General features: G+C 40.2%; 1 protein-coding gene across 1 annotated transcript in view; it reads left to right on the top strand.

The window, feature by feature from the left end:
- Nucleotides 1-24,803, top strand: part of KPNA4 (karyopherin subunit alpha 4) — a 31,352-nt gene that overhangs the window by 3,837 nt on the left and 2,712 nt on the right. The window contains exons 2-16 of the mRNA XM_079978004.1: nt 5,355-5,399; nt 8,986-9,075; nt 9,155-9,184; nt 9,265-9,317; nt 12,767-12,862; nt 12,957-13,042; nt 14,831-14,917; nt 16,950-17,119; nt 17,200-17,244; nt 18,162-18,293; nt 19,348-19,476; nt 21,050-21,154; nt 21,917-21,988; nt 23,321-23,483; nt 23,714-23,808. Of these exons, the coding sequence (XP_079834130.1) occupies nt 5,355-5,399; nt 8,986-9,075; nt 9,155-9,184; nt 9,265-9,317; nt 12,767-12,862; nt 12,957-13,042; nt 14,831-14,917; nt 16,950-17,119; nt 17,200-17,244; nt 18,162-18,293; nt 19,348-19,476; nt 21,050-21,154; nt 21,917-21,988; nt 23,321-23,483; nt 23,714-23,808 (1,398 nt within the window). The remainder of the gene's footprint in view (nt 1-5,354; nt 5,400-8,985; nt 9,076-9,154; nt 9,185-9,264; nt 9,318-12,766; nt 12,863-12,956; nt 13,043-14,830; nt 14,918-16,949; nt 17,120-17,199; nt 17,245-18,161; nt 18,294-19,347; nt 19,477-21,049; nt 21,155-21,916; nt 21,989-23,320; nt 23,484-23,713; nt 23,809-24,803) is intronic.

Below are 24,803 nucleotides of genomic sequence, written 5' to 3'. Positions count from 1 at the left end.
GGTTTGGGGTTAATGGAGGCAGGTCCAATTAAGTTAGCTGATGGTACCAAACTGGAATGGGTAGCTAATGTGGCAGAAGACAGAATGTGGATTCAAGATGACCATAACAGATTGGAGAACTGGGACCGAACTAACAAAATGAATTTCAGTTGGGATGAATGTAAGGTTCTACACTTAAGCAGGAAGAACCAGCTGCATAAATATAAGATGGGGACATCTGGCTTACCGGTAGTACATGTGAAAAAGACTGGTCTTACTAGATCACATGCTTAGCTAATGCTATTCTAGACTGCATCAACAGAGTATAATATCCTTATCAAGGAAAGTACTGCTTTAATCTGTCTTGATCAGACCACACCTGGAGTACTGTTGTCCCGTTCTGGGCACCACAACTTAAGGATATTGACAAACTGGAAGGTGATGTGCAGAGGAGAGCAACCAAGATGATCAAGGGTCTGGAAACCATGCTTTATGAGGAATGGTTTGAAGGAATTGGTTATATTTGGCCTGGAAAAGAAGAGACTGAGAGGAGATACGATAGCCATCTTAAGATAACTAAAGGCTGTCACATGGAGGATGGAGCAACCTTGTTTTCTCTTGCTCTGGAGGGTAGGACCCGCACCAATGGCTTCAAGTTCCAAGAAAGGAATTTCTGAGTAAACATTAGGAAGAACACTGACAGTAAGAGCTGTTTGACAGTGGTATGGACAGTGGAACTCCCTCAGGGGCTTGTGAACGCTTCTCCCATGGAGGTTTTTAAGCAGAGGTTGGATGGCCATGTCACTGATGCTTTAGCTGAGATTCCTGCATTGCAGGGGGTTGGGCTAGATGACCTTTGGGGTACAACTCTACAAATCGGTGTTTCTCTGACATTGACCTATAGTAAACCTTTGCTATAGTGCTCTCCTAATGCTTGTCATAGATGCATTTTGTAGTGTGATTTGAATTTTTTCAAGAGTCATTATGCTCAATGGTTCCTTCAGAAGTTGCTCTGCCCTGCTGTCATCAGCAAATCCTACTTTTATAATGTTGCAATTCTGTATTGATGCTGAAGCTCGGGGACATTACATTCTGAATGTTACACCTCTGAAATCTTCTAGTTTGTAGTTGGAGTGTGGGAAGATTTAGGACCTTCCTGAAATACTTTGCTACATAGTTCGAGTGCATATTGAGTGAGATGCATCACAGGATCCTCTACAATATTTCAGAGGATGATGACCCACATTTCTGATTACATGCCGTCATTGCGAGAGATCCTGAAACATAATCTCAGATCATGCACTGTTCTTATTGCTACATCTAAAAATACCGTCACCTAAAGGAACGTTTCCTGACCTGTGGACCCCCAAGAGCATAGCCTGGGGGGCAGCTGCCCCCCAAATAAGTAAAAATCAATACAAATCTGAGGTTCTGTCCCCCTAACAGAAATCTTGGCTACACCCATGCCTCCCTATCCTACTGGTAGAAAAGTAGTTATTTAAATGTTTTATTTATAATTTTTATAATTTATACAAAATACAATTACATAAAATGATAATGAAATATTGTTGAAGCTGAAAAACATAGAATCATGGAGCTGGAAGGGACCTCAAGGGTCATCTTTCTAGTGCATCCCCCTGCAATGTAGGAAACTCGGCTGAAGCATCCATGACAGATGGCCATCCAACCTCTGCTTAGAAACCTGCAAGGAAGGAGAGTCCAGAACCTCCCGAGGGAGATCCATGTTCTATGTATTATAAAAAGTAAACAACACTTATTTGACACGGGGGGGGGGGGGAACCTACAGATACAGTCCAAAAGGCGTACAGGGAGTTATGTGAAAATGGGAGAATTTTAAAAAGCAAGTGGTCCTCACTGACCTGGTGCAAAAAGATATTGTTGTCCAGAGGAGCCTTGGCTGCCCAGATAAAACACTATAGCCCCACAAACCCTTACCTCACTGAACTCAGTGTGGCTTTCTTTTGTGTAGACACTTAGTTATTTACTAGATGCAAATCAGCAGCACCAGACAACCCCGTTCAGCTAGGTGCTGGGGTGGATTGCACCCTATGCCGTGCAGAGCCAGGCCCAGGCTGCCACTGGTGGTAGCAACCTGCAGCTCTGACTCACACTGGCCTACCCATTGCCACCCCACCCCGCACTTATCTGACCTGGGAGTTCTGGATCATGGGCTCTACTGATCAAAACGAGAACCTCAACGATCGCCCTTTCCCACAGGAAACAAACCAGGACTGCTCTAAGAAAACACACATGGCAAAAAGAAGTGTTAGGCCCTCGTGGGCTGCCACCCCTATCCGCTTGCGATTGGCCAAGTGGATAGCCAACCAATCAGGAATATATATATATTTTTTACTGATTTCTTTTCTTCACTTCCCTCTGTGGCCCCCTAGCCTTGTGCTGTGGTGTCCCATTTACGCAATTTTCACCTGTGGTGCCCTTGGAATATCCTGGTGTTCCCATATGGCCCCCAGTTGGGAAACACTGACCTAAAGCAATCTCTTGGTTTACTTGTGCAGTTGGTGAGACCTGATCAGAGGGTTCCTAGATCTGTGCAGATAGCAGAAATTCATTCTTGATCCTGGAAGTGGAGTCACTTCTGCATTAAAATCAGATTTTGTACTTCAGAGGATACATATTGGCTTCGTGATATTAAGATTGCCTTTGGACTAGCAGCTCCAGTTTTTTAAACTGGATTTTCAGAAATATAAGTACAAACTGGAGAAGGTGGCAGGAGCAACTCAAAGCCATATTGCCAATCTTTATGGATGTGAGGCAAGATGTGAGATGAGCAGTACTGGACAGAGTCTCTAGCAATTCAGTGGACCATGGTATTGTTTTAAGTGGTCCCTGAGACCATAATAATATAGGAGAAAATTGAAGGACTGTGGTATCTTTAAGATTCATGCCACCTGCTGAAGAGGCAATTCACTTTGCTTTAAATTTAAACAAAGAACTAACTTGTCTCTGCTGCAATGGAGATGTCAAAGAATACAGGGCCAAAGCAGTTTAGCGCCTTAAAGTTCAGCACCAACACTTCAGATAGTGCTTGGAAACATACTTGGAGCCAATGTTGGTTTTTCAGTACCAGTGTTATGTGTTCTCAACTCCCAGTCACCAGCCTAGCTGTCGCATTCTGAATTAGTTGTAGTTTCCGAGTACGTATAATGAGTACAACAAACTTTAAGAACCAATGCTACAGGGGGTGCTTTAGTGATTTTCTGGTGTCCCTATTAATTTTGCTTGTGCAGTGGCTCTCAACATATTCTCAGATTTTATAAGCTACATTTTCATTCATGCTTGAACTATTGACCCTGTCTGAGTTTAATCAGATATTTTGTTGGCTCTATGTATGCCGATGGGTGTGTATTAGAAACGCCTTCCTATAGGAAATCCTTGGTGTGAAACCTCTGGCTGTCAATGTCAGTTTTGGACAATAGAACATGAATGGACGTGCCTGAAATACTTACTTTAAATATTGAGCAACAGTACTGTTGGTTAAGGGACGCAGGTGGCGCTGTGGGTTAAAGCCTCAGCGCCTAGGACTTGCCGATCGAAAGGTCGGCGGTTCGAATCCCTGCGGCGGGGTGCGCTCCCGCTGCTCGGTCCCAGCGCCTGCCAACCTAGCAGTTCGAAAGCACCTCCGGGTGCAAGTAGATAAATAGGGACCGCTTACCAGCGGGAAGGTAAACGGCGTTTCCGTGTGCGGCTCTGGCTCGCCAGAGCAGCGATGTCACGCTGGCCACGTGACCCGGAAGTGTCTCCGGACAGCGCTGGCCCCTGGCCTCTTAAGTGAGATGGGCGCACAACCCCAGAGTCTGTCAAGACTGGCCCGTACGGGCAGGGGTACCTTTACCTTTATCTTTACTGTTGGTTAGGTGTTGGACAGGGTTGTATTTTTAGATGTTTTCCTTCTCTATAATCTTTCTATCCATTGCTTATTTTTGTCACTGCTTTTAAAGTACTTTTTAAATTTGGCACAGATCTACGCTGATTTTTGAAAGCCATAGTATTGGTATGAAAATATGCTTCTTTAAAGCAATTGTCAATCTTCTATTTAGATCAATTGAAAGCTTTCCTAAAAATATTGGGACGGGGTGATACAGCTTCCTTAGCTGTTTCACCCCGTTCTTTAAAGTACCACAGTGATGGTAGACAAGGAACAGTGTAGGCAAGTTCCCTGAGCTAAGTAGCACCAGCAGAACGCACTCCACAATTCTCTAACTTTGAGAATTATGGGATGCATGTATACTCAGTCTGCTCAGGGACCTGGCTGAGTTTGGCTTTCCTAGTGAATATAGATGTAGATGCCAGCTGAAGAAAATAAGGGGGTGTGTGATTAGGTTTGAGAGGCTATGTCTCCTAATGTTTTAGAAATCACCCCCACTTCCTGTAATGTACAGGGATGTTTAAGGAAGGAAAGGAAAAGAGTGGTTTTCCTTTCTTGTTTTGGCCCCTCAAATGGCTCAGGTTTGACACCCAGCACTAGAGCTGATCCTTCTGGTGTTTTTATGTAGCACAGCAGAAGAAGGTCCAGGAGGCTTAGAAAACAACAAATATTGATTTTTTTTCTTCCCTTCTGTTCACACCCATGACCTGATCATGCTATCCTTTTTTTCAGGCCAGGTGGGCTACTGTTATTTATTTTGTTGCAGGTTTCACTGGTCTGTATACAATTAGTAAAAATGTCAACTGCCTAACAGTTAGTGTTTCTTTTCTGCAAGTACTCAAGTATACATAGTAACAGTGCCTTTTTTTCTAGAAGAAAAGCACTGCTAACATTAGGTAGTATTCAGATAGAGAGACTAAATCTGTATCTTCTGTATCAGATTTACTTTCATGAGAGAATGAGATTCGGCAATAGCTAGGTTACTTCATTTTGCCATAGTGGATGAGGGTATGATCTAAAAGCATCACCCATCTCCTTGGCTGAAGCTAAGCAGGTCTGTGTCTGGTCAGTGTCTAGATGGGTGATCCCTGCTTTGGGTTCTATGATGGAAGAAAAGTAAGATATAACTAAGAAAAATAAACATGAGAGCTATAAAAGAAAAACCATGTATTAAAATATGACCCCAGGCTTCCCCTTAACTAGTTACATTGGTTTCAGTAGTTGAATACTGTACCTACTTTTCTTTCATCAAATTTCTAATGCTAAATATTCATTTTTAAGGCTTGAGGCAGCCAATTCAGACAACCACAACAAAGGGTATGCAGTTTTCATGCTTCGAATAGTTAACCTATAATTTCATGTGGGGAATTGTTTGAACCCCACATTGACATTTAGGTCTCAAGACACTGTAGTTTGTGCCTTACTAAACAGTGGAAACTAGATGTAACTTTCTTGTGTAACTTTACAGACTATGAGAAGACAACGAAATGAAGTTGTTGTGGAATTAAGAAAGGTAAGATTTAATGCTATTTATCACCTAATTCAGTGTGGGCTTGATCCAATCCACTGCAGGTGCAGCAGTCCCCATAAAGCAGTGGTTCCCAAACTCTTTTCTCAGGGCCAGACTTTTAGAATAAAAATTGGTTCGTGCCACACCAAAAAAAATTATTGATAATAAATACATTGGAAAACAAAAAGAAACAACTCTGAGCAGTGATTGATTTTGAAAAAAATACCTATCCATATTCTGCAAATAAAAAAAATTACTAGACTATACTATTTAAATGTTCCTTTGACTGTCCTTGAATCTTCCCACCACACTTGCCATCCTCATCTGCCACACCAGTGTGGCGCACCATACCCTTTGTGAACCACTGCCATAAAGAATATAGAAATGTGCTCTGTTCCCTTTCCCTTTCCCCATGTTAAAAAATCCTCTGCCACCTCTGATCAGTCAAGGAACATGAGCCACAGAAGCTCTGCCATTTTAGACTGGATCAAGCCCATAATTTCTAGCAATTATCTCCTGAATTGCATTGTTCTAAAGTAATGTAACAGTCATGCCTTTTTATTGACAGCATTAAGAAATTGCGCAGTTTCTCTTTTCACTTAGTATGTTAGCATGATTTGACTCTCCCCCCCCCATGAATTCTGAAGTTCTTTTTTACCTTCAAGTGAATATATGACAAATAGCTTTAAGTTACAGGTGAGATTTTGACATTTACAGTAAAATCATTGCATTGATTAAGTCTGACTTTCTGTTGTGCCCTCCATTTTGTGTGCCCCTCAATTTTCAAGCAAGAAAAATGTTGCTGGAAGCTTGTAGGGATGCTAACCAGGAGACTGGTTTCTTTTCCAAAGCAGGATGCTACATGTGTGGTTTAGTAGCTTGGTAATGAACCTGATTAGTCTTATGTGTGATGTATTTGCTTCTGCTCATCATACTGTTGGCTGGAAGTGTGAAATAGGCAAACATCCTGACATTTCTTCTATAATCATTGAAGAAATGCTAATCTGTAGACTGGATGGGAAAGCTCCCTTATATTTTAGAAAGCATGGGAGAGCACTCATATATTAGAAGATCCTATAGTATGCCTATCCATAGAGGAAAACATGAAACTTTCTAATCTTTCTAAAAGCTGCCTAAACTAATGGCCATTACTGCATCTTTTAGTGGATTCCATTGGCTAATTATGAACTGTGTGAAGTACTATTTTTTAATTGCCCTAAATCTAATGCCAGTCAATTTTGTTTGGTGACTTCAGTTTATCATACAAAAGCATCTTGCATGAAGATTATGTTCCGGGGATGGCACATATATGAAAAAACTCGTATACCCAAATCACCCCAGCATAACCACTCTTGCTTACCATGCTCTGGGATGCTTTCGCGCTATCTTGCAGGGCTATCTGAGTTCCTGCAAGATTTTGTGAGAGCGTTTCAGAGCCCCAGTAAGCACGTCCGAGAGATAAAAAGCTCTTTCCATATCACATGCAAAAGGAAATTTTAAGCTCTCCATCGTGCATGCAATTTGCAGGATTTCAACTAGCCAGCTTTCAGCCATGCAATATTGAAATTGCACAAGTTAATTGCACGCAAGATGCGGTTGTGCTGTGCAAGGATGAAAACCTCCAGGCCTTGCTTTTCAGCCCTTGAAACTCTCCTAGTCCATATCCCTTGACCTGCTTTGTGTCCTTTTTGAATGCTTTTGTGTGACTGCAGTGTGTCCATAAGCTTCAGTTATACCTCTTGCTTGAGGGTGGTTGTAGAAATCTCTGGTTTCTGCACGTTTGGAATGTAGCCTGCTGTTGATTTGCCCTCTTTTGACTCTGCCTGCACTCAACACTGACATGCCACCCTCAGAAAGTTTCCTGTAAGGCAGTGCAGTTTTTAGAATGAAATAGGTTATCTGTGCTCTGGGTGAAAACTAGTGTTAGTCATACTTGCAGATTCCCATTGAAATCAGTTGACTTAGGTTTTAATGGTTCTCACTGAGTATGGCTAACATACAAAGTTCATAAATTTACAAACTTATGTTTCTTATTTGTTGATGGAAAACTCCAGATGCTTCATTCCTGAAATACTACTTTTCCCTGTCATTAGAAGTTTCCCAGCTATGGTCAATGTTTTAATTGGTAACTAGCTGCAGTGCTAAACTGCTTAAATTTTATTCGTCTCACCTCTGTTTGATTTCTCTTGAAGCATTCAGCTCTACTAATACTGCTGTTTAAATATGTGTTATTGTTTTCTATGTATAATTATGGATTTCTTTAAGCTTTGCACATTATAAAGTAATTATTTACCCAAGTTATTTCCTTGCTGTACAATTGACTTTTTTGTTTTGGTGTGTATCACTGATAATACTTATTTTCCTTATGTAGATACAAATTGCACTGAAGTTTAATTGGGCATGTGTAGCAAGGAAAATCCTTTTCAAAAATAATTGGGGTTATTTGTATTAAATTTATTAGGAGAATTTTGACTCTCACTTTGACTGCAGAAAAAGTTTTAAAATACGTTTGGGATGATACGTGCTCAGAATTTAGAGGCGGTCTACAGAGCTTCCGATGTTCGGGGATAGCTATTTGCTCTGCATACTCCTTTCTCTCTCATTGCTGCTGTTCCTTGACGATTGCCATGTAAGGCACATTTCTGCACAGACAACTTGCTTTTTGCTTGCATCACTCTGCTCCTCCCAAAAAGTCTGAAACTTTGGAGTGGGAAAAGAACAATATCAAGTAAATGCATATATAGGTATTAATGTAAGATCCATAATCCAATAGTAGAATGCCAGTTTCCTTGGCATATCTATAAGAATTTTGTTTGAGAGTAAATAGGTTGGCAACTATATATATAATTGGCCAAAAAAAATTGATTGGTTTTAGGCATTTTATTTATTTAGGTTGCTACCCAACAAACTCCTTGCATTAGTGTCAGGATTTCCTTTTACCCACCGCCCCATGCCTTCTCCAGATCTTCTCAAAAGATTTAGTTATATGCTGGGAGATGTGAGGGGGAAGTTCCTTTATGCAGCCAGACCTTTCACTAATGGAACTACTTTGTTGGGTACTGTTCTAAGTTAGCTTTTATGCTGCTTTTCAGAATTCTAGATATTTCTAAAGTGACTTACAGTAACCTTTCAACTGCATAGTTCTTTTTCATCCATGGCTGCCATTCCTCAACTGCTCCATGTAAAACTCCATGAATAGACCACTCTTATGTTCCGTTATTCTGTTCCTCCCCAAAAAGGTTATGTACTTGATCATTTAAAACTTTGGAACATGCAAGCTTTAGAATTACACAAAATTGTTACCAATATGAACATAAAATTTGGTTGGCAAATTATCAATAGTGAATGTAAATGTGTACTGTGTCAGGTTATGTAAATCATGTAACACATTTACTTTTTCTATACTGTAATATGAATTAAAAGCCTCTTATGGTATTTTTTACCGTTAATATTTTTTATTGCTTTGTACACTGCATTTTTCTTACATTACATATTTGCATTTTTAAAATTTTACAAATATTTAGAATACACTTTTAAAGCATTGGGGAAAGCAGATATCTGAATGTAATTTGTATTTTGTATTTAAAAGAACAAAAGAGATGAGCATCTGTTAAAGAGACGAAACGTACCTCATGAAGATATCTGTGAAGATTCTGATATAGATGGTGACTTCAGAGTGGTAAGAACTAATTGGTGATTAAATATTATATACGTATGTCTTTTTGAATGCATTTCTAATGCTTTGATATTTGTTTCAGCAAAACACGTCTCTAGAGGCAATAGTGCAGGTAAGTATCTTAACCACTTCTGTTTTTAAAATTCACTTATATTGTGAAAGTCCTGATTTTTAAATATATTTATTTCTTAGAATGCTTCAAGTGACAACCAAGGTATCCAGTTAAGTGCAGTGCAGGCTGCAAGGTAAGAGAATAATTTACTCAGATATGCTTTCTTCTATGGTAGTACAGTTTGTTAATGGAATCGGTAGCTGTACTGTGTTATGACTGAAAATGTTGGTTCTCTTAATGTGCTCTTAATGTGAACACTACTTTGATAATCTGTATTTGACATATTATAAAATGATTTGGAGCACAAGTTGATCAACAATTGAATTCCATTTTCCGCATGCAAATATTGATGAAATCAATATTTCACAAAATGCCAGAAGTAACTGGGCATAAAATTATATATATATTAAGGGAAATTGTTTGAGGGTATTTTTTTAAAATAGTGCACTTTTGATAGATGATAAAAGTTGGATGGTTGGTCAGATGTTTTGTTAGTTTGCCAAATATAACTTTCAAGAAGGTTATATAACATGTAATTGAATGACTCATGAAATAAGTGTTCTCCCTCTTTAACTTTTATCCTGGAATGCCAGGGCCATCTTAACAGTTAAATTAAGAGAGGAATTAAAAAAAGCCAAAGAAAGTAACCAGCTTTGGCTGGACAGGGACTATTTTGCCACAGCAGTCCATGCTCTTACAACTTCCATGAAGTTACAAGACTGCCTTGAAGACAAACTGGAAGCTTCAATAAGTGTAGAATGCAGCTGCCAGAATTTTAATGGGTACGGCCAGATAGAGTCGCTTAATGCCAATTTTCAGGGTTATATTGGCTGCTTATCTGCTTTTGAGCCCAGTTCAAGGTATTGGGTCACATACCTGAAGAAGTAGTTGCCAGAGGGGCTCTTCTCCTTGTTCCATTTTCAGGGAAAGTGAACAAACCTGCACCTGATACGTAAAATACCCTTCATTTAAAAGTGCTTCTGGTGCCAACATTGCTATCATGATGGTATTACCGTATTTTTCGCCCTATAAGACGCACTTTTTCCCCTCCAAAAATGAAGGAGAAATGTGTGTGCGTCCTATGGGGCGAATGCAGGCTTTCCCTGAAGCCTGCAGAGCGAGGGGGGTCGGTGCGCACCGACCCCTCTCGCTCTCCAGGCTTCAGGAAGCTATCCACTAGCCGTGGGAAACCCAGCTCTCCCAAGGCTAGCGGAGACCTTGCCGGCACCCAGAAGCTTGGGGCGCGCTGAGCTCCACACGCCCCAAGCTTCGGGATTAGCGCAGCGCTCCGCTAGCCCTGGGAGAGCCGCGCAGCTCTCCCACAGCTAGCGGAGACCTTGCCGGCACCCAGAAGCTTGGGGCGCACTGAGCTCCGCTCGCCCCAAGCTTCGGGATTAGCGCAGCGCTCCACTAGCCCTGGGAGAGCCGAGCGGCTCTCCCAGGGCTAGCAGAGACCTTGCCGGCACCCAGAAGCTTGGGGCGTACTGAACTCCGCTCACCCCAAGCTTCGGGATTAGCGCAGCGCTCCACTAGCCCTGGGAGAGCCGCGCAGCTCTCCCACAGCTAGCGGAGACCTTGCCGGCACCCAGAAGCTTGGGGCGTACTGAACTCCGCTCACCCCAAGCTTCGGGATTAGCGCAGCGCTCCGCTAGCCCTGGGAGAGCCGCGCGGCTCTCCCACGGCTTGCGGAGACCTTGCCGGCACCCAGAAGCTTGGGGCGCGCTGAGCTCAGTACGCCCCAAGCTTTGGGATTAGCGTAGCACTCCGCTAGCCCTGGGAGAGCCGCGTGGCTCTCCCAAGGCTAGCGGAGACCTTGCCGGCACCCAGAAGCTTGGGGCATTCTGAGCTCCGCACGCCCCAAGCTTCGGGATTAGCGCAGCGCTCCGCTAGCCCTGGGAGAGCCGCGCAGCTCTCCCACAGCTAGCGGAGACCTTGCCGGCACCCAGAAGCTTGGGGCGCGCTGAGCTCAGCACGCCCCAAGCTTCGGGCTTAGCGCAGCGCACCTGGGGGGGAAATAAAATTTTTTTCCTTTATTCCCCCCCCCCCCAAAAAAAACTAGGTGCATCCTATGGGGCGAAAAATACGGTAGATCAAGACTGATTTATTTGATGGGGTATTTTAAGAATTTCTAAATGAGTGATTATCCCAGGGTTATATTTATTCATAGCTTGGTTTCCTTGAGATGTTCTTGAATTCCCAACACCCATCATCCCCAATCATTGACTAGGCTGGATGGAGTTGATGGGACTTTATAGTCCAGCAATATCTGGATGGCACCATGTTGGCTACCCATGGTTTCAATATTTTGATGTCATAGTTTTAACTGCCTTCATAATTTTTTGCCTTTTTTGATTTATTTTCTGGACTCAGACCCAGTACCTGGATAGATAAAGTGTGGTCTATAAACATTTCATTAATATATTAAAATATTTAATGTCAGTTTTTAAAGGCAGCTCTCCCATATATCAGTGGCAACAGCTTGACCTGTTCTATCTTCATGCATTATCTAATGTATCATGGGTATGAACCTGACTGCTTCAAGATTAGGGGAAAAACAGTTCTCACTCCTTCTCTTGCTAACACATGGCTTGATAATGAAATAAACAGCAGTAGACTGTCACATGTGTAGTGTCATTCTTTGGCCTCATGAAATACTTGACCAGCCAGTTGTCCAGCTCTAAACTCTTCTCTCCAAGATATACAAGAAACCTTTGTTCTGTTTAAGGCAGGGGTGGTGCTTCAGGACTAGAGCCACCCTATACCCTTTTGCTCAAGATGCTTGGCACCTCACACTTCCGCTCACACATGTACCTCTTTATTTTATTTATAAAATTTATATACCATCATTCACAGGGTGGTTTACAATATAAAAACACAAGAATGCATAATGCAATAACAAATGAAAACAATAACCCACACCCTTCCCCCAGTTTAAAGGCCATAGATTGTTTAATTAGCCAAAGGCCTTGGAGAAGAGAAGTGATTTTGCCTGGCGCCTAAAGATTTGTAACAAAGGTACCAGGGAAACCTCCCTGGGGAAGAGCATTCCACATTTCTGCAGCCACCCATTCTCTCCATCCTGACAAGAACTTTACCCACTAAAAAGGAGAGAACCAGTCTTATTCAATTCTTTCAATCACCATCAATCTCTGTGTATGATGTTTTGTAGCAGGATAGTGAGCATCTTTTTGTACTGTGTAGCACTCTGGCCCAGGTGTCTTCTCTTTTAAAAAGAGGCAAATGGGCACATTTGCTTGCCTTTGATCTCCTTTCAGTTTAATTTTGATTTAATTTAAGACATTTTGGACTTCAAAATATATTTTACAAATGTCAAGAGGGTGGGGAAATAAGATAATGCATTCAGAATTACTGGTTTAAATTTAAATTGTATTTGATTGTTACTTATGAAATATCAGAATAATTACTACCATATTTTTTAATTTTTATGTTAAGATAGGAAATGGAGTATGCTGTGAAATCCCTGTTAGCTGCTCTTCATGTTTTTAGCTATAATAATCAATTGGAGCCATTTGAACTTTGCCCGAAAGTTTGATATTCTACTTTCCAAATATTTCTGAATAGAAAACTACTCTCCAGTGATCGCAACCCGCCTATTGATGACTTAATAAAATCTGGAATATTACCCATATTAGTGCACTGCCTTGAAAGAGATGACAAGTGAGTATGTGCCTTTAAAGGAACAGTTGTTTTCTCAAGCAGTTGATCAAAAGTATTGTAATAAACTGTTGTTTGTTTTTTATTATATTCTTAGTCCATCTTTACAGTTTGAAGCAGCATGGGCACTGACGAATATTGCATCCGGAACTTCTGAACAAACGCAAGCTGTCGTTCAATCCAGTAAGTTAATCAGTACTTAACTCCTGCAAAAATGCCTTGCTGATTGAGTAGAACTATGCACATGTTATATTTCTTATTTGGGTATTCATTCACATGTGCCAATGAGTTGGTTCTTTGATGCTGTAGCCAGGATGATTGAATTCTAAATGCTAATCAATGAATCATACACTGAAAAGGAAGATGTGCACATAATCTCTCACTAAATTGAAATTAAATTTGGATAGCACTGAAGGTGTTCCCGCTTTGTGATCAGAAATATGGGATTTAGTAAGCAACGAATTGATTTGGAGCTTGTGACCATAGTTTAGCATTACAATAACAAGCCTAGTTCCCGCCTTCCTTCTGGCACCACTATGAAGAGGCATCCATAAACTCTCTCTTCCTTTTTAGAACAACTTCAGCTTGTGACATCTGAACCTAGACAAACTGTGATTAGTGGGAAACAAGCCAACCAAGCTTTTAAACTATCTTATTTTCACTAATTGTAGCTAAGATTAACTGCTGTTTAGTGTTTGGACATTGTTTTGAATATGTGGAATTGCCTTTAAAATATATAATCTGAAGAATATCTCTGGAACTATCCACTGCTGATATATAACTGTTTTCAGTGTTTCTTGATCAGTATAAAAGACTTTTTATATTTTTTTTAAAAGAGTTACTTCTCTAGTTTTCTTTTATAATGGGTTGGATCCAGACTTGCCCTTACCAGAGTGAAAGGACTTCTTCAGTTCTCAGAGGGGATGAAGAACCAATGCGGGTTTCCTGCTGGAAAGGTGGTTTTCACCAATTTCCCTGCCGCCTCGGCAGATCCCAGTGACACCTCTCATGCTATTCCACAAGCTATCCCAACACTTCATAGCTGTTCAAGAGGCTGCAGGAAGTAGGAAAGATTGTCAGCAGTGTTCACAGGAGTTCTGGATCCAACCCAATGGCTGCTTAAAGATAAAAAAAATAGAAAATTGAAAATGTGCTGTCAGTGGGTTTTAGTGCCTTACATCCTTAGAAGTACCGTATTTTTTGCTCTATAAGACTCACTTTTTCCCTCCTAAAAAGTAAGGGGAAATGTGTGAGCGTCTTATGGAGCGAATGCAGGCTGTGCAGCTATCCCAGAAGCCAGAACAGCAAGAGGGATTGCTGCTTTCGCTGTGCAGAGATCCCTCTTGCTGTTCTGGCTTCTGGGATTCAGAATATTTTTTTTCTTGTTTTCCTCCTCCAAAAACTAGGTACGTCTTATGGTCTGATGCATCTTATAGAGCGAAAAATACGGTATTTCACAGGAGAAGGATACTCTTTGTAGAGCTTTGCAAAACTGAAGTGGCAATGACGGAGGCTTTATGCTACCTTCAGCCACAATGCAAAAGGAACATAAATAAGTGTGTGGTAATTCCACTTTTACACATCATTGTTCCGACTGCATACTGAGTGTGCTACATCTCATTGGGGAGATATGTTAAGTTCCAGACACAGTTGTGCATCTTGCCTGTTGGACAAAATTTGAAAGATTTATTTTGAACATTATAGTGCTTTGGAGGAAGAACTGGAGGTTCAGAAAGGCACTTCTTTTTTCTCAAGAGTTTCAGTTCCATGCACTAAGTCCCTGAAATTATGTATCAGTTGAGTGATAACTACACAAATTGTGACTATGCCTCATTTGCAATCTGAATATCTGTGAATCAGGAATGGCTGTTTATATATTGCATGGTTTAAAGTTTAAATCTTAGATCTTAGCCAAAGGGCTATGGAAACTTAAAAAAATGAGTCATAATGATATTTTTCCTTATTTTGCAGATGCTGTCCCACTTTTTTTGAGGTTGCTGCATTCGCCCCATCAAAATGTTTGTGAGCAGGCAGTATGGGCTTTAGGCAATATCATAGGTTTGTTGCATTTCTGTGTAGAAACTCCACTACTATGACAATGAGAACTGCTTAGAATTTTACTACTGAATGAAAGCTATTTTTCTCCAGCGATGCCTTGTACACAGTTCTGTGTGTTTGTGCGGGGGAGTGTTTTCCCAAAGCATATTTTAGTTAGGCACATGAAGGTTCAGACAAGTAAATCACATGGAAGGATATTACATGAGTTATTCAGGTCATGGTGCACTTATTGTCGGTATTCATCACACAGCAAGCAAAGCCCCCAAGTTGGTGGAATATCTGATACCTGTGCATAGCATATGCATTTCTAGTTCTCTGTATCAAGCTACATCCTTTAAACTACAACAGTTAAGAATCAGAAGTTTATAGCTTTTCTGCTGCTGAGCAGCAGCAATCCCCTCCCCCCAACAAAGCTCACAAGACAAAACTCCAGCCCAAGAGTCTGTTCAGCAGCCTCTGGTTTTTTGGCTGGAGTCAGTCAGCCCCTCCCCCAGGCCAGGTGGGAAAAGGCCTTCAAGACAGGGGGCAGGTCTTCTAGGACACTCAGCCAAGAAGGCTATGACTTTGTACTTGACTTTATGCATGTCCAAAAATGGGCAGGACAGGTTAAAGAAGCTATTATGCCAGCTTAATATATCTAGTCGTAGTGTATCCTGTGCATAGGTGCCAACATGATTTTCTAGACCTAGTGCATTATATATGGATTGGGCCCTCTGCAGCAAAAGAGGGCATATATTTGCATACCTTTTATGTCATACACCAATTTGTATTCTATTTTGGAGAACTCGCAAATAAATCAGGGGCCTCACTGGTGAAACATTTTCCCACAATTGCACTTCCATATTTCAAAAGGCTTAACCTCTTGAATGTCTACTTACAACATAGCTGTTAGTGACAAAAAAATAGTCCTGCTCCCCCCCCCCCCACCTCCCCAAACCATGCAAAGTATTCAAGTTTCCTGAATTTACTGTTGGCTTTTCATTGATTGGAAATACTACATTTCAGTGGACAACCTAGCATGGTATTTGGAGTATGTGGAGGGGAGAGTTCAGATGACGCATAAGATTTATGGCAGCCAAGATGCCCATACTTGGAAAAATTGAAGATTAAATTGTTAAAAAGCAGGCAGGGTATTCTAAGAGCATTTGTTGTAGTTATTTCTGTCTCATAATAGCTACAGCCATGTTAACAGAACATTGATAAGCACCCTTTTCTCTTTTTTGTAACAAAAAGGGATTTATAATGTTCATGCTTAGGGGTGGAGTGCGGAATCTCTCTCTCCCCCCCCCCCCCCCGCCAAAAAAAATCTGATTTACAGCTACACTAAAGTACTGGTTTTCTTAGTTATTTTCTCTCAGCAGCAACTGTTTTGCTTCTACTAGGTAAGAAGAAGAAGAAAGTTTGAAAATGAACATTCAGTTTCTTCTACAATTTTTTGGAGAAAGGACTTCCTGGGTTATTTAGGGGTCTTCTCTAAAATGTGTATTACTCTAAATTTCTCCATAGCACTTGTCAATCATAACTCTGACTTTACACATTGGCTAAAAATACTGAAATGTAGAAGCATTCTCATTTCTCACTATTTCAAATACTGCCCCAACAACACTATTCAAATGCCTGAAGGGCTGTTACAGAAAAAGGCAAGGGCTTGTTTTCTGCTTTCCCAAAAGGGGCAGGTTATAGAAGGTAGATTTTGGCTGAACCTTAGAAAAGAATTTCAACAGCAGTTTAAAAATGGATTCAGTTTTTGGGAGTGGCGTCTCTCTGTCCAGAGGTTTTCAAACAGATGCTAGACAGCCATCCTTTGTAGATTTTCTGCATCAAGGAGGAGGCTGGACTTAGATGACTTGCAAGCACCCTTTCCAACTCTTAATTGTACAAATCAACCATTCTAACAAACTGAGTCTATACCTGGAAGTTGCTTATTTCAGACTGTTCACATACAGAGAGAGCTATCCTAATGGGGAAAAGCAATTTTGATAGACCAGTGTTGATATTTCTTCTACCCACAAGCTCCTCCATGTTTATACAGGTGATGGACCCCAGTGTAGAGATTATGTCATTAGTCTTGGAGTGGTGAAGCCTCTGCTGTCATTCATCAGCCCATCTATTCCCATAACTTTCTTAAGAAATGTTACTTGGGTAATGGTCAACTTGTGTCGCCACAAAGACCCGCCTCCACCAATGGAAACGATCCAGGAGGTAAAACTACTTCTTTGTTGAAATTTTATCACTGTGAGCTTTCCTGCAGAATTTTGAATACCTTTTTCTCTTTCTCCTAGATCCTCCCAGCACTCTGTGTTTTAATTCATCACACAGATGTAAATGTGAGTATCTCAATATTGCACGGCCTGTTTACTTATCACAGCCTTGCCAGGTTACCCCTGAAAGCAATTTGTGCCTCTTTGGCTATATTGGTGGATACTTGTCAGTCTTATTAACGAAGCAAAAGTCTCTCAAAGGAGTAAAACATATTTCAGAAGTCAGTGCTCCCACAAAACTGAGGGGCAGTTTACAAATACAGACAACCTGCAGTTTACATGGGGGCTATGGTCCCGGTAACAGCAGAACAGTTACCGGTATGTGAACTGGCACAAATTTCATCTCCCACAGGGGTTGGTGAGACTTGCACAGACTTCCCACTGGTTCTCTATTTAACATATATCCATAGGCAAGCACTAAGTTGGTGGTGGACGGGATTATTCCCTTAAGATAAGAATACCTACCAGAACTGTCATTCTGGATCAGCTGAGTGGGACAATTCTATCCTTTTTGGAAGGGCTTAGCGTTTGAGGCACTTATCTGTTGTTCAGCCGTTCTCTGTATGCAACACCCATTCAGTTCAGGAATAAACCTGCAGAACCTGCTTCTCTGTACGTTCTCTTCTTCTCTGGGTTGGGACTTAACCTGCAACAAAATCAGAAGCCACTCTGCCAATACATAGGAGAGGCCAGAGGCCTTTTGATATAATGTATATGCTTGCTGGTGGAGTTGGCAGCATAACTTTTTTTAAGATTCAGCAGGAAATGTTTTTGAAAGCAAGTATGAAACAAAAATTTCCAAGGGATTTTGTCAGAAACCCTCTGTGATTTATTTTGTGGTATGTTGCAGAAACTTAAAATACTAAGTAGGCTGAGAACATCACTGTTTTCAATGGGAGATGCTTCTGTTTATATATGACTCATTGTGTCTTGCAGAACTTCCTTTGTATTACTCTAATGTGTCTTTGTTGATTTTTGAACAGATATTGGTAGATACAGTCTGGGCCCTCTCCTACTTAACAGATTCAGGCAATGAACAGATTCAGATGGTGATAGACTCGGGGATAGTTCCTCATTTGGTTCCTCTTCTCAGCCATCAGGAAGTTAAAGTGCAAGTGAGTCTTTTACCATTTCTCCTTTATTTGAAGCATTTTTGCTGACAGCATTGCATTAGAAATTTACAGTATGAAGCACATTGTATTCTTACTGTGTTCAGTCACTGTGTTTGTCAAGCTCAGAAATGTAAAAAAAAAATTCTGACTTGAATGTTTCTCATATTTTGTGGAATGTGGAATCGTGTTTTTGCCTTGAATAAACATTTTAAAAGCTGCTGTCCCCATAGGACAAAATAGATTCAAAAAATAAAAGGACAGTAGCTTTCTTTAGTTTCTGTTGAGTGCAAGCTTTTATTAACTAGCAGGTTTAATGCTCATTGTAAAAGAGAGGTGTTCTTTAATATTTCATTTTATCAGACTTAGGAATATGGGATATGCTAACAAATTAGAGTCAAAATGGTTGAAAATGGGTGCTAGGTCCTTCCACTTTAATTTTCCAGCTCTGGATACAAACTGCAAGTCGTTGTAGATTGGTTCAGATATAATGCAGTATATGGAGAGGTGGGACTAAGTTCTTTTTTGTACTGTGATTTGTAACCTTCCTTTTAGCAAGCCATTGCTTGTCATTCAATCTGACAAAACAAATCAGGCTTTGGACAAACCATTGTTTCTCAATTCAGATGCAATGGCCAACTGATTTGCTGAAAGCCAGGAAGTTACTAAGTGTGTGACCCTAAGGTTTATTTGTGTAATACCAGCTCAACCCATTACCATTATCACCATCAAATTTGGCTCATGAAAAAGATGAATCTGCTGCTCAACACAGTAGCTGTTTCAGAAATCCTAATTTCTCAAATCTTTCATTGTCAGATTTGTAAAGTTACAAGTTTTTATTTTTGCTGGGGGGTGGGGGAGAACCATGTCTTCTACCTGATTTAAGTGGTACAGTTGATCTATTAAAGCTGTGTTGTGCAATCCTATACATACTTACTCAGAAGTAAATGAATAGGATTTCAACCTCAGTCAAATCATGTAGTCTTAATACTATAATGCTTGATTTTAAAACATGCTGCTCAAGCCATCAGGTTTTAACTTTTGAAATGTTTTCTTTCAGACTGCTGCACTCAGAGCTGTAGGAAATATTGTTACTGGTACTGATGAACAGACCCAGGTAGTTCTGAATTGTGAAGCTCTTTCACACTTCCCTGCCCTATTGACTCACCCCAAAGAAAAAATTAATAAGGTATGAAAATGGGCATGTCGCTGCATGCATGAAAATTGATACCAGGGGACTGTGTGGCATATCTATCAAACAAAAGTACAGGATAATCGTCAATCTCTTTACTTGAACTTTTGTAGAAATTGTAATGTAGCAATTCCTTTGCAAGGAGCATATTTATTTGTTTGTGGTGCATCGGATATAACCCTTTCTAGTCCAGCATTGTTCTTGGTTATGGTTATTTTTTTTTTTTTTAAACGGGATTTTTATTGTACCCTGGCCTAAGATCAGTTATAATGAAGAGCAGGACCTAAAATAAATATTACAAATAATATCCTAGCAATTGGTGGCCTTTAAATATACGGTGGCTCATCAAAAATTGGTCAGTGGTTCTCCAGCCTGTCTTTTGCATACACCTGAATTATAAACTGACTCTTGGAAATGATGAAATGGAGGTAATAGGGAATAGGGAATAGTAAGGGGTGTGTACATTAGGGAAGGGGGGGCAAATTTTAGTCTGAAGTAAAAGGGGTTGGTTGTGTAAAAGTTATATAGTGATGTAAACTGTGGGCACTGATAAAGAAGCTGTTGATTTCGCAGTGCATCTGAGGCCTTGTTGCTAAATCATCTGGGTTTACTGCAACATTGCCAGTGATTAGAGCCCAAAATAAGCTCGCAGTTTGCATCTAGACATTTTAAACCTCTAACAGGTTCCTTTTGTTAGGCAAAAGGAATGTGATCTGATCCAAGAGTTCAGTTTAATGACACCTAAAACATATGATTTAGATTAGGAAATCATCATTTTTCCCATACTCGAAGAATAAGCAAGATTTAAATGGGAAACAAAAATTACACATTCTTTGGGTTCTACATTTATCAAAAAATAACTGCACTAGTAGCAACTTCATTTATACTTCTATAGGTAGTTTTTTTTAAAAAAAATAGTAAGTTTTATAGGCCACTTAACCACAGAACTCTCTAATATATAAAGTACATGATAAATACAGGTAAAATCCACCAAACTGTTAAACAAGTATAGATAAAATTGTCAACATATAGATAAACATAGTGCTACAGCTGGTACCTGTTATACTACAAAGTGTTCCATCTAATACTGATCTTCTAAACTGCAGTAGTGTTAAAGCCAATTTTTAAAAATGCATGCCATCCTTGGGTATTGTTACTTGAAACTGAATCCCAGTAAGAGACACTCCCTCTGAAGGAGCAGGCTCTTCAATTCCAAGCTGTCACTGTTGGACCACGTAGCTTCAGTGCCAAGAAGCCACTATGCCCCACTCCAACTAGTTTTCTAGCTACAGCTATTCCTGGAGTGAAACAACTTGTCCTCCATTATCTGTGCTCTAATAAACTTCTGTATAAACTATTCCAATGCAGGCTGCATCATGCTGCTTTTGAAGACAGTCCAGTAGCTGTAGCTGATGCAGAATTCCGCTGCCTGGGTGTGGTTAATCAAATTTAAATAGTTCTCAGTATTGCGCCATTAAAAGAAGTCTAGCTCTACAGAGATGGATGAATACTTTCGTTATTCAAAGTATTTCTTGTCGATATTTTTAAAATCACAGTTTTGTTGTTGCAGGAAGCTGTTTGGTTCCTATCTAACATCACTGCAGGAAATCAGCAGCAAGTCCAGGCGGTGATAGATGCTAACCTTGTGCCAATGATAATACACCTTTTAGATAAGGTTAGACAAAACCAATCTTTTGCTAAGCTTTTGTATTGTTCTATGTGTGTGTTGTACTGAAACAGCCGTGGAACGTAAAATGTGCTGGTTGGGTACCTATGCTGGTTGGGTATGTATGCTTGATGGAGGGTTCTAGGCCACTCTTCGCAGTAAGCTGGTTTTTCCAGCTAGACAGGTGCCTGCCCCCAAGAGACTCACAGTCTGAGTAATTCAAAGTAATTAAAGCAGCAGAGGCCTCCAGGTTGGATAGGAGGTGCTCAACTTTTCTTCCTATGCCCACCAATCCTCCCCTGAAGATCTCCACCCATCCATCACTTTTTCCTCTGCTGGGCTTTTTCCAGTCATAGAGATTTTCTTCAGTACTTTCCTCTTCTCCCTGTACTTCCATTTGATAGGCAGCAGGTAAGCTGTGCCTAGGTCCTTGTTTCAGATGAAAGGTCAGGTATTGTAGCATCTCTTCAGTCCTTGGTGCGTACACCCAACTTCATCAGCAACAGCCAGCATGGCCAACCATCAGGGATTTTGGAAGCTGCAGTCCAAAAACATCTGAAGGGTCCCAGCTCTTCCTGCTGGGGCTGACTTACACCTCAGATGCTGGCGTCCTAAAGCCAATTGTCTTAGCTTTGGGATATGGAGGCTCTGCTCATCCACTGTTTTTCTTCTGTGGTCACAAGACTGGTGCCTGAATCAGCTCATGTTACTTGCCTGAGTGTACTCCCTGTGTAGACAATAAAGATATTCCTCCAACTGTCTTCTCTTTAGGGTGACTTTGGTACACAGAAAGAAGCTGCTTGGGCTATAAGCAACCTGACAATCAGTGGAAGAAAAGATCAAGTAAGTAACCTAGTTTGACTGACTGACTGTTTTAAAACAGTAAAGGAACGTACAAAACAGGAAGCACAATTCAACCAAATGATAACATTTAGAAGTGTTACTTATTTCAGTGGGAGAGTTTTTAAGCAAACACTTAATTCTTCCCTTGACATCAATGGGACTTGAAAGTGTGTAACTTTCACTGGATTATGCTAGATCAAAGCCACAGATGGGTCCTCTTGCAAGAACCACCATTGTGCTCATTATTTGATACTTGCCTTTAAAATATCAGTTCATCCACTTAGAACCAATTCTGATCAATTTCGCACAGACCAGTGTAGAACTTTTCTGTTTGCAACCTCTACTTAAAAACCTCCAGTGATAGAGTCCACCACCTTCCAAAATAGTCCATTCCGCTGTCGAACAGCTCTTACCACCAGAAAGTTATTCCTGATGTTTAGTTGGAATCTCCTTTCTTGTAACCTGAAGCCATTGATATGGGTCCTATCCTTTGGATTTCTCTTGAGTGCGCACATGCATATAAAATGCCCCAGACGGGAGAGCTGCATTGTAAGCCTTGAATGTAGGGCTAGCAGTGCTGTTCTTTCTCAACTGGTGGAGGGTGGGGAGAGGAAGAAATCAATATTTTATGAGCATTTCTATTCTCAAGAGAAGCTTGTTTCACAGTAGATGCTCCTGCAATAGGGTTTGCCTGCCCTTCTCACTAAAGTCTCTTGCACCCCTCTGAAATATGTTTTTGAGGGACAGAGACCTTCCAGAATAGTATGGGATGTGGTGATGTGAAATCTGGAGTAATAGGGGAGAGTGCAGCAAAAATGAAGCGAAGTCGAGTTTTGCTTCTGTAATGCACCTTTGGATCCAAGGTTTGGTTTGGTTTATTTTGCTATCACTTGGTGTTCCTTGCAGATTTAAAAACGTAAATCAGTAGCCTCACAGGTGAGTCTTGCATGATGCTCTATTCTAAAAGCCAAGCCCCCTCGATATCTGGAGCTAGAATCCACCAATTTACAATAGTTTATTATGTCCAAATTCATCAAATACATATTTAATATGAGTTCACAAAAATATATTTGTTTGGTTTTAAAGTCAAAACCAATTATGAGTTATTAGATGACATAATGCTTTTTGAGTATAGTGAGAATCCTTTTACTTGAATTTCTGTAGTTTTGAAAATGTTTTAATTAACTCTCCTTTTTCTCCATACTCTTAACTTAGTATATTTATTATTATTTCATAATTTGTTTATGGCTTAATCATATAAACCTCCAAGCAGTTTATGTAAGTTGTATTGATCCTAATTGGCTTAATGTCTGTTTCTATTCCTTTTTTTAGGTGGCGTACCTAATTCAACAAAATGTAATTCCTCCCTTTTGCAACTTGTTAACAGTAAAAGATGCTCAGGTTGTACAAGTAGTGCTGGATGGGCTAAGTAATATATTAAAAATGGCTGAAGAGGAGGCAGAAACCATAGCCAACCTTATTGAAGAATGTGGAGGTACGATTAAAAATTTGCCTTTGTATACCAAGGTCTTAGATTTGATAAAGTGATCCTTCAGTTTTTTGTTTTTGTTTCTTTGTCACAGATCTTGAAATATTTTCATAGTTTCTATGGAGAAATATGATTTGTGGACATACTGGTTACCAGTGTGTTTTGAAAAAAACATTTGTTTTCATTTTTACATCTAGTCTGGGGTTCCTTCAACTTTTTTGTGTTAAACTTTACAGGGCTGGAAAAAATTGAACAACTACAAAATCATGAAAATGAAGACATCTACAAACTGGCCTATGAGATCATTGATCAGTTCTTCTCTTCAGATGATGTAAGTACATAATTCTGAAACTGAGTATTTTGAAGTAAAGTACTGAATGTTAAAAATCTGGTAGTGGACTTTGTTGGATTGGAATTACTATTTTTTTGTTAGTTTTCCAATATACCCCCAGTAATAGCCAAATTAGAACAATAACAATTAATTCCCAAATTATATAATTATGAAAATGTCAATCAACTTCCAATTAATACATTTTAGTTAAAGTGGCTCCCCGCATGGTGGTTTGGATGCATTTCCGATCTTATATCACTGCATTCCATAATCTTAATCAATGTCAGTTACATTTCAGTTATAATAATAATCCCTCAGTCAACAGATACATAATTAATGATTTCCATTCGTGATGTTACAATATATAAATATATAAAGCTTCAAGTGAGGAACTCAAACTTTATCTTTATTCTGCCCTGCATGTGAAAACTATTATGTCCATGGAGATTCCTTCTGTCCGTATATGGTGTTGTCTCTTTCACTTCCCAGCTGTTGTTTTTTCCCATTGTGGCTTGGGGTGGAACTGAATCTCAAAGTTTCTCAGAGGTCTTACCTCTCCGTCCCTTGCTTCAATGTCTCGGAACTGGCGACAGTCTGCTGGAAACCATTCTGTCTCACTAGTGAAACATTTTGCAGATCTTCGCCATTTTCCCCTCAGCCTAGGAAAAGGTGGGCAATTTTCGAACGTGCTGATGATTTAATACTCCTTTCCAACTCCCAGAATCTCTGCAGTGTTCTTATCACAACCCCCAAATTCTTTTCCTTCCAGCAAGAGATTTATGGCCCATTTAAACTTTATCTTAGATTACATTCCATCAGTAGCACACAAAAATCTCAGTCTTTTTCCTTGTCTGTTGTTTTTAAACAGAGTTGAGGGGAATTAATCTGTCTTAATCATGGGTAGACAAACTAAGGCCGGGGGGCCAGATCCAGCCCAATCGCCTTTAAATCCGACCTGCGGATGGTCCAGGATGAGTAGAAAGTGCCCTTTTATT

Source organism: Podarcis cretensis, assembly GCF_951804945.1.
Source record: "Podarcis cretensis genome assembly, chromosome: 5".
Lineage (NCBI taxonomy): Eukaryota > Metazoa > Chordata > Lepidosauria > Squamata > Lacertidae > Podarcis > Podarcis cretensis.
This window is presented reverse-complemented; position numbering and strand designations above follow the sequence as displayed.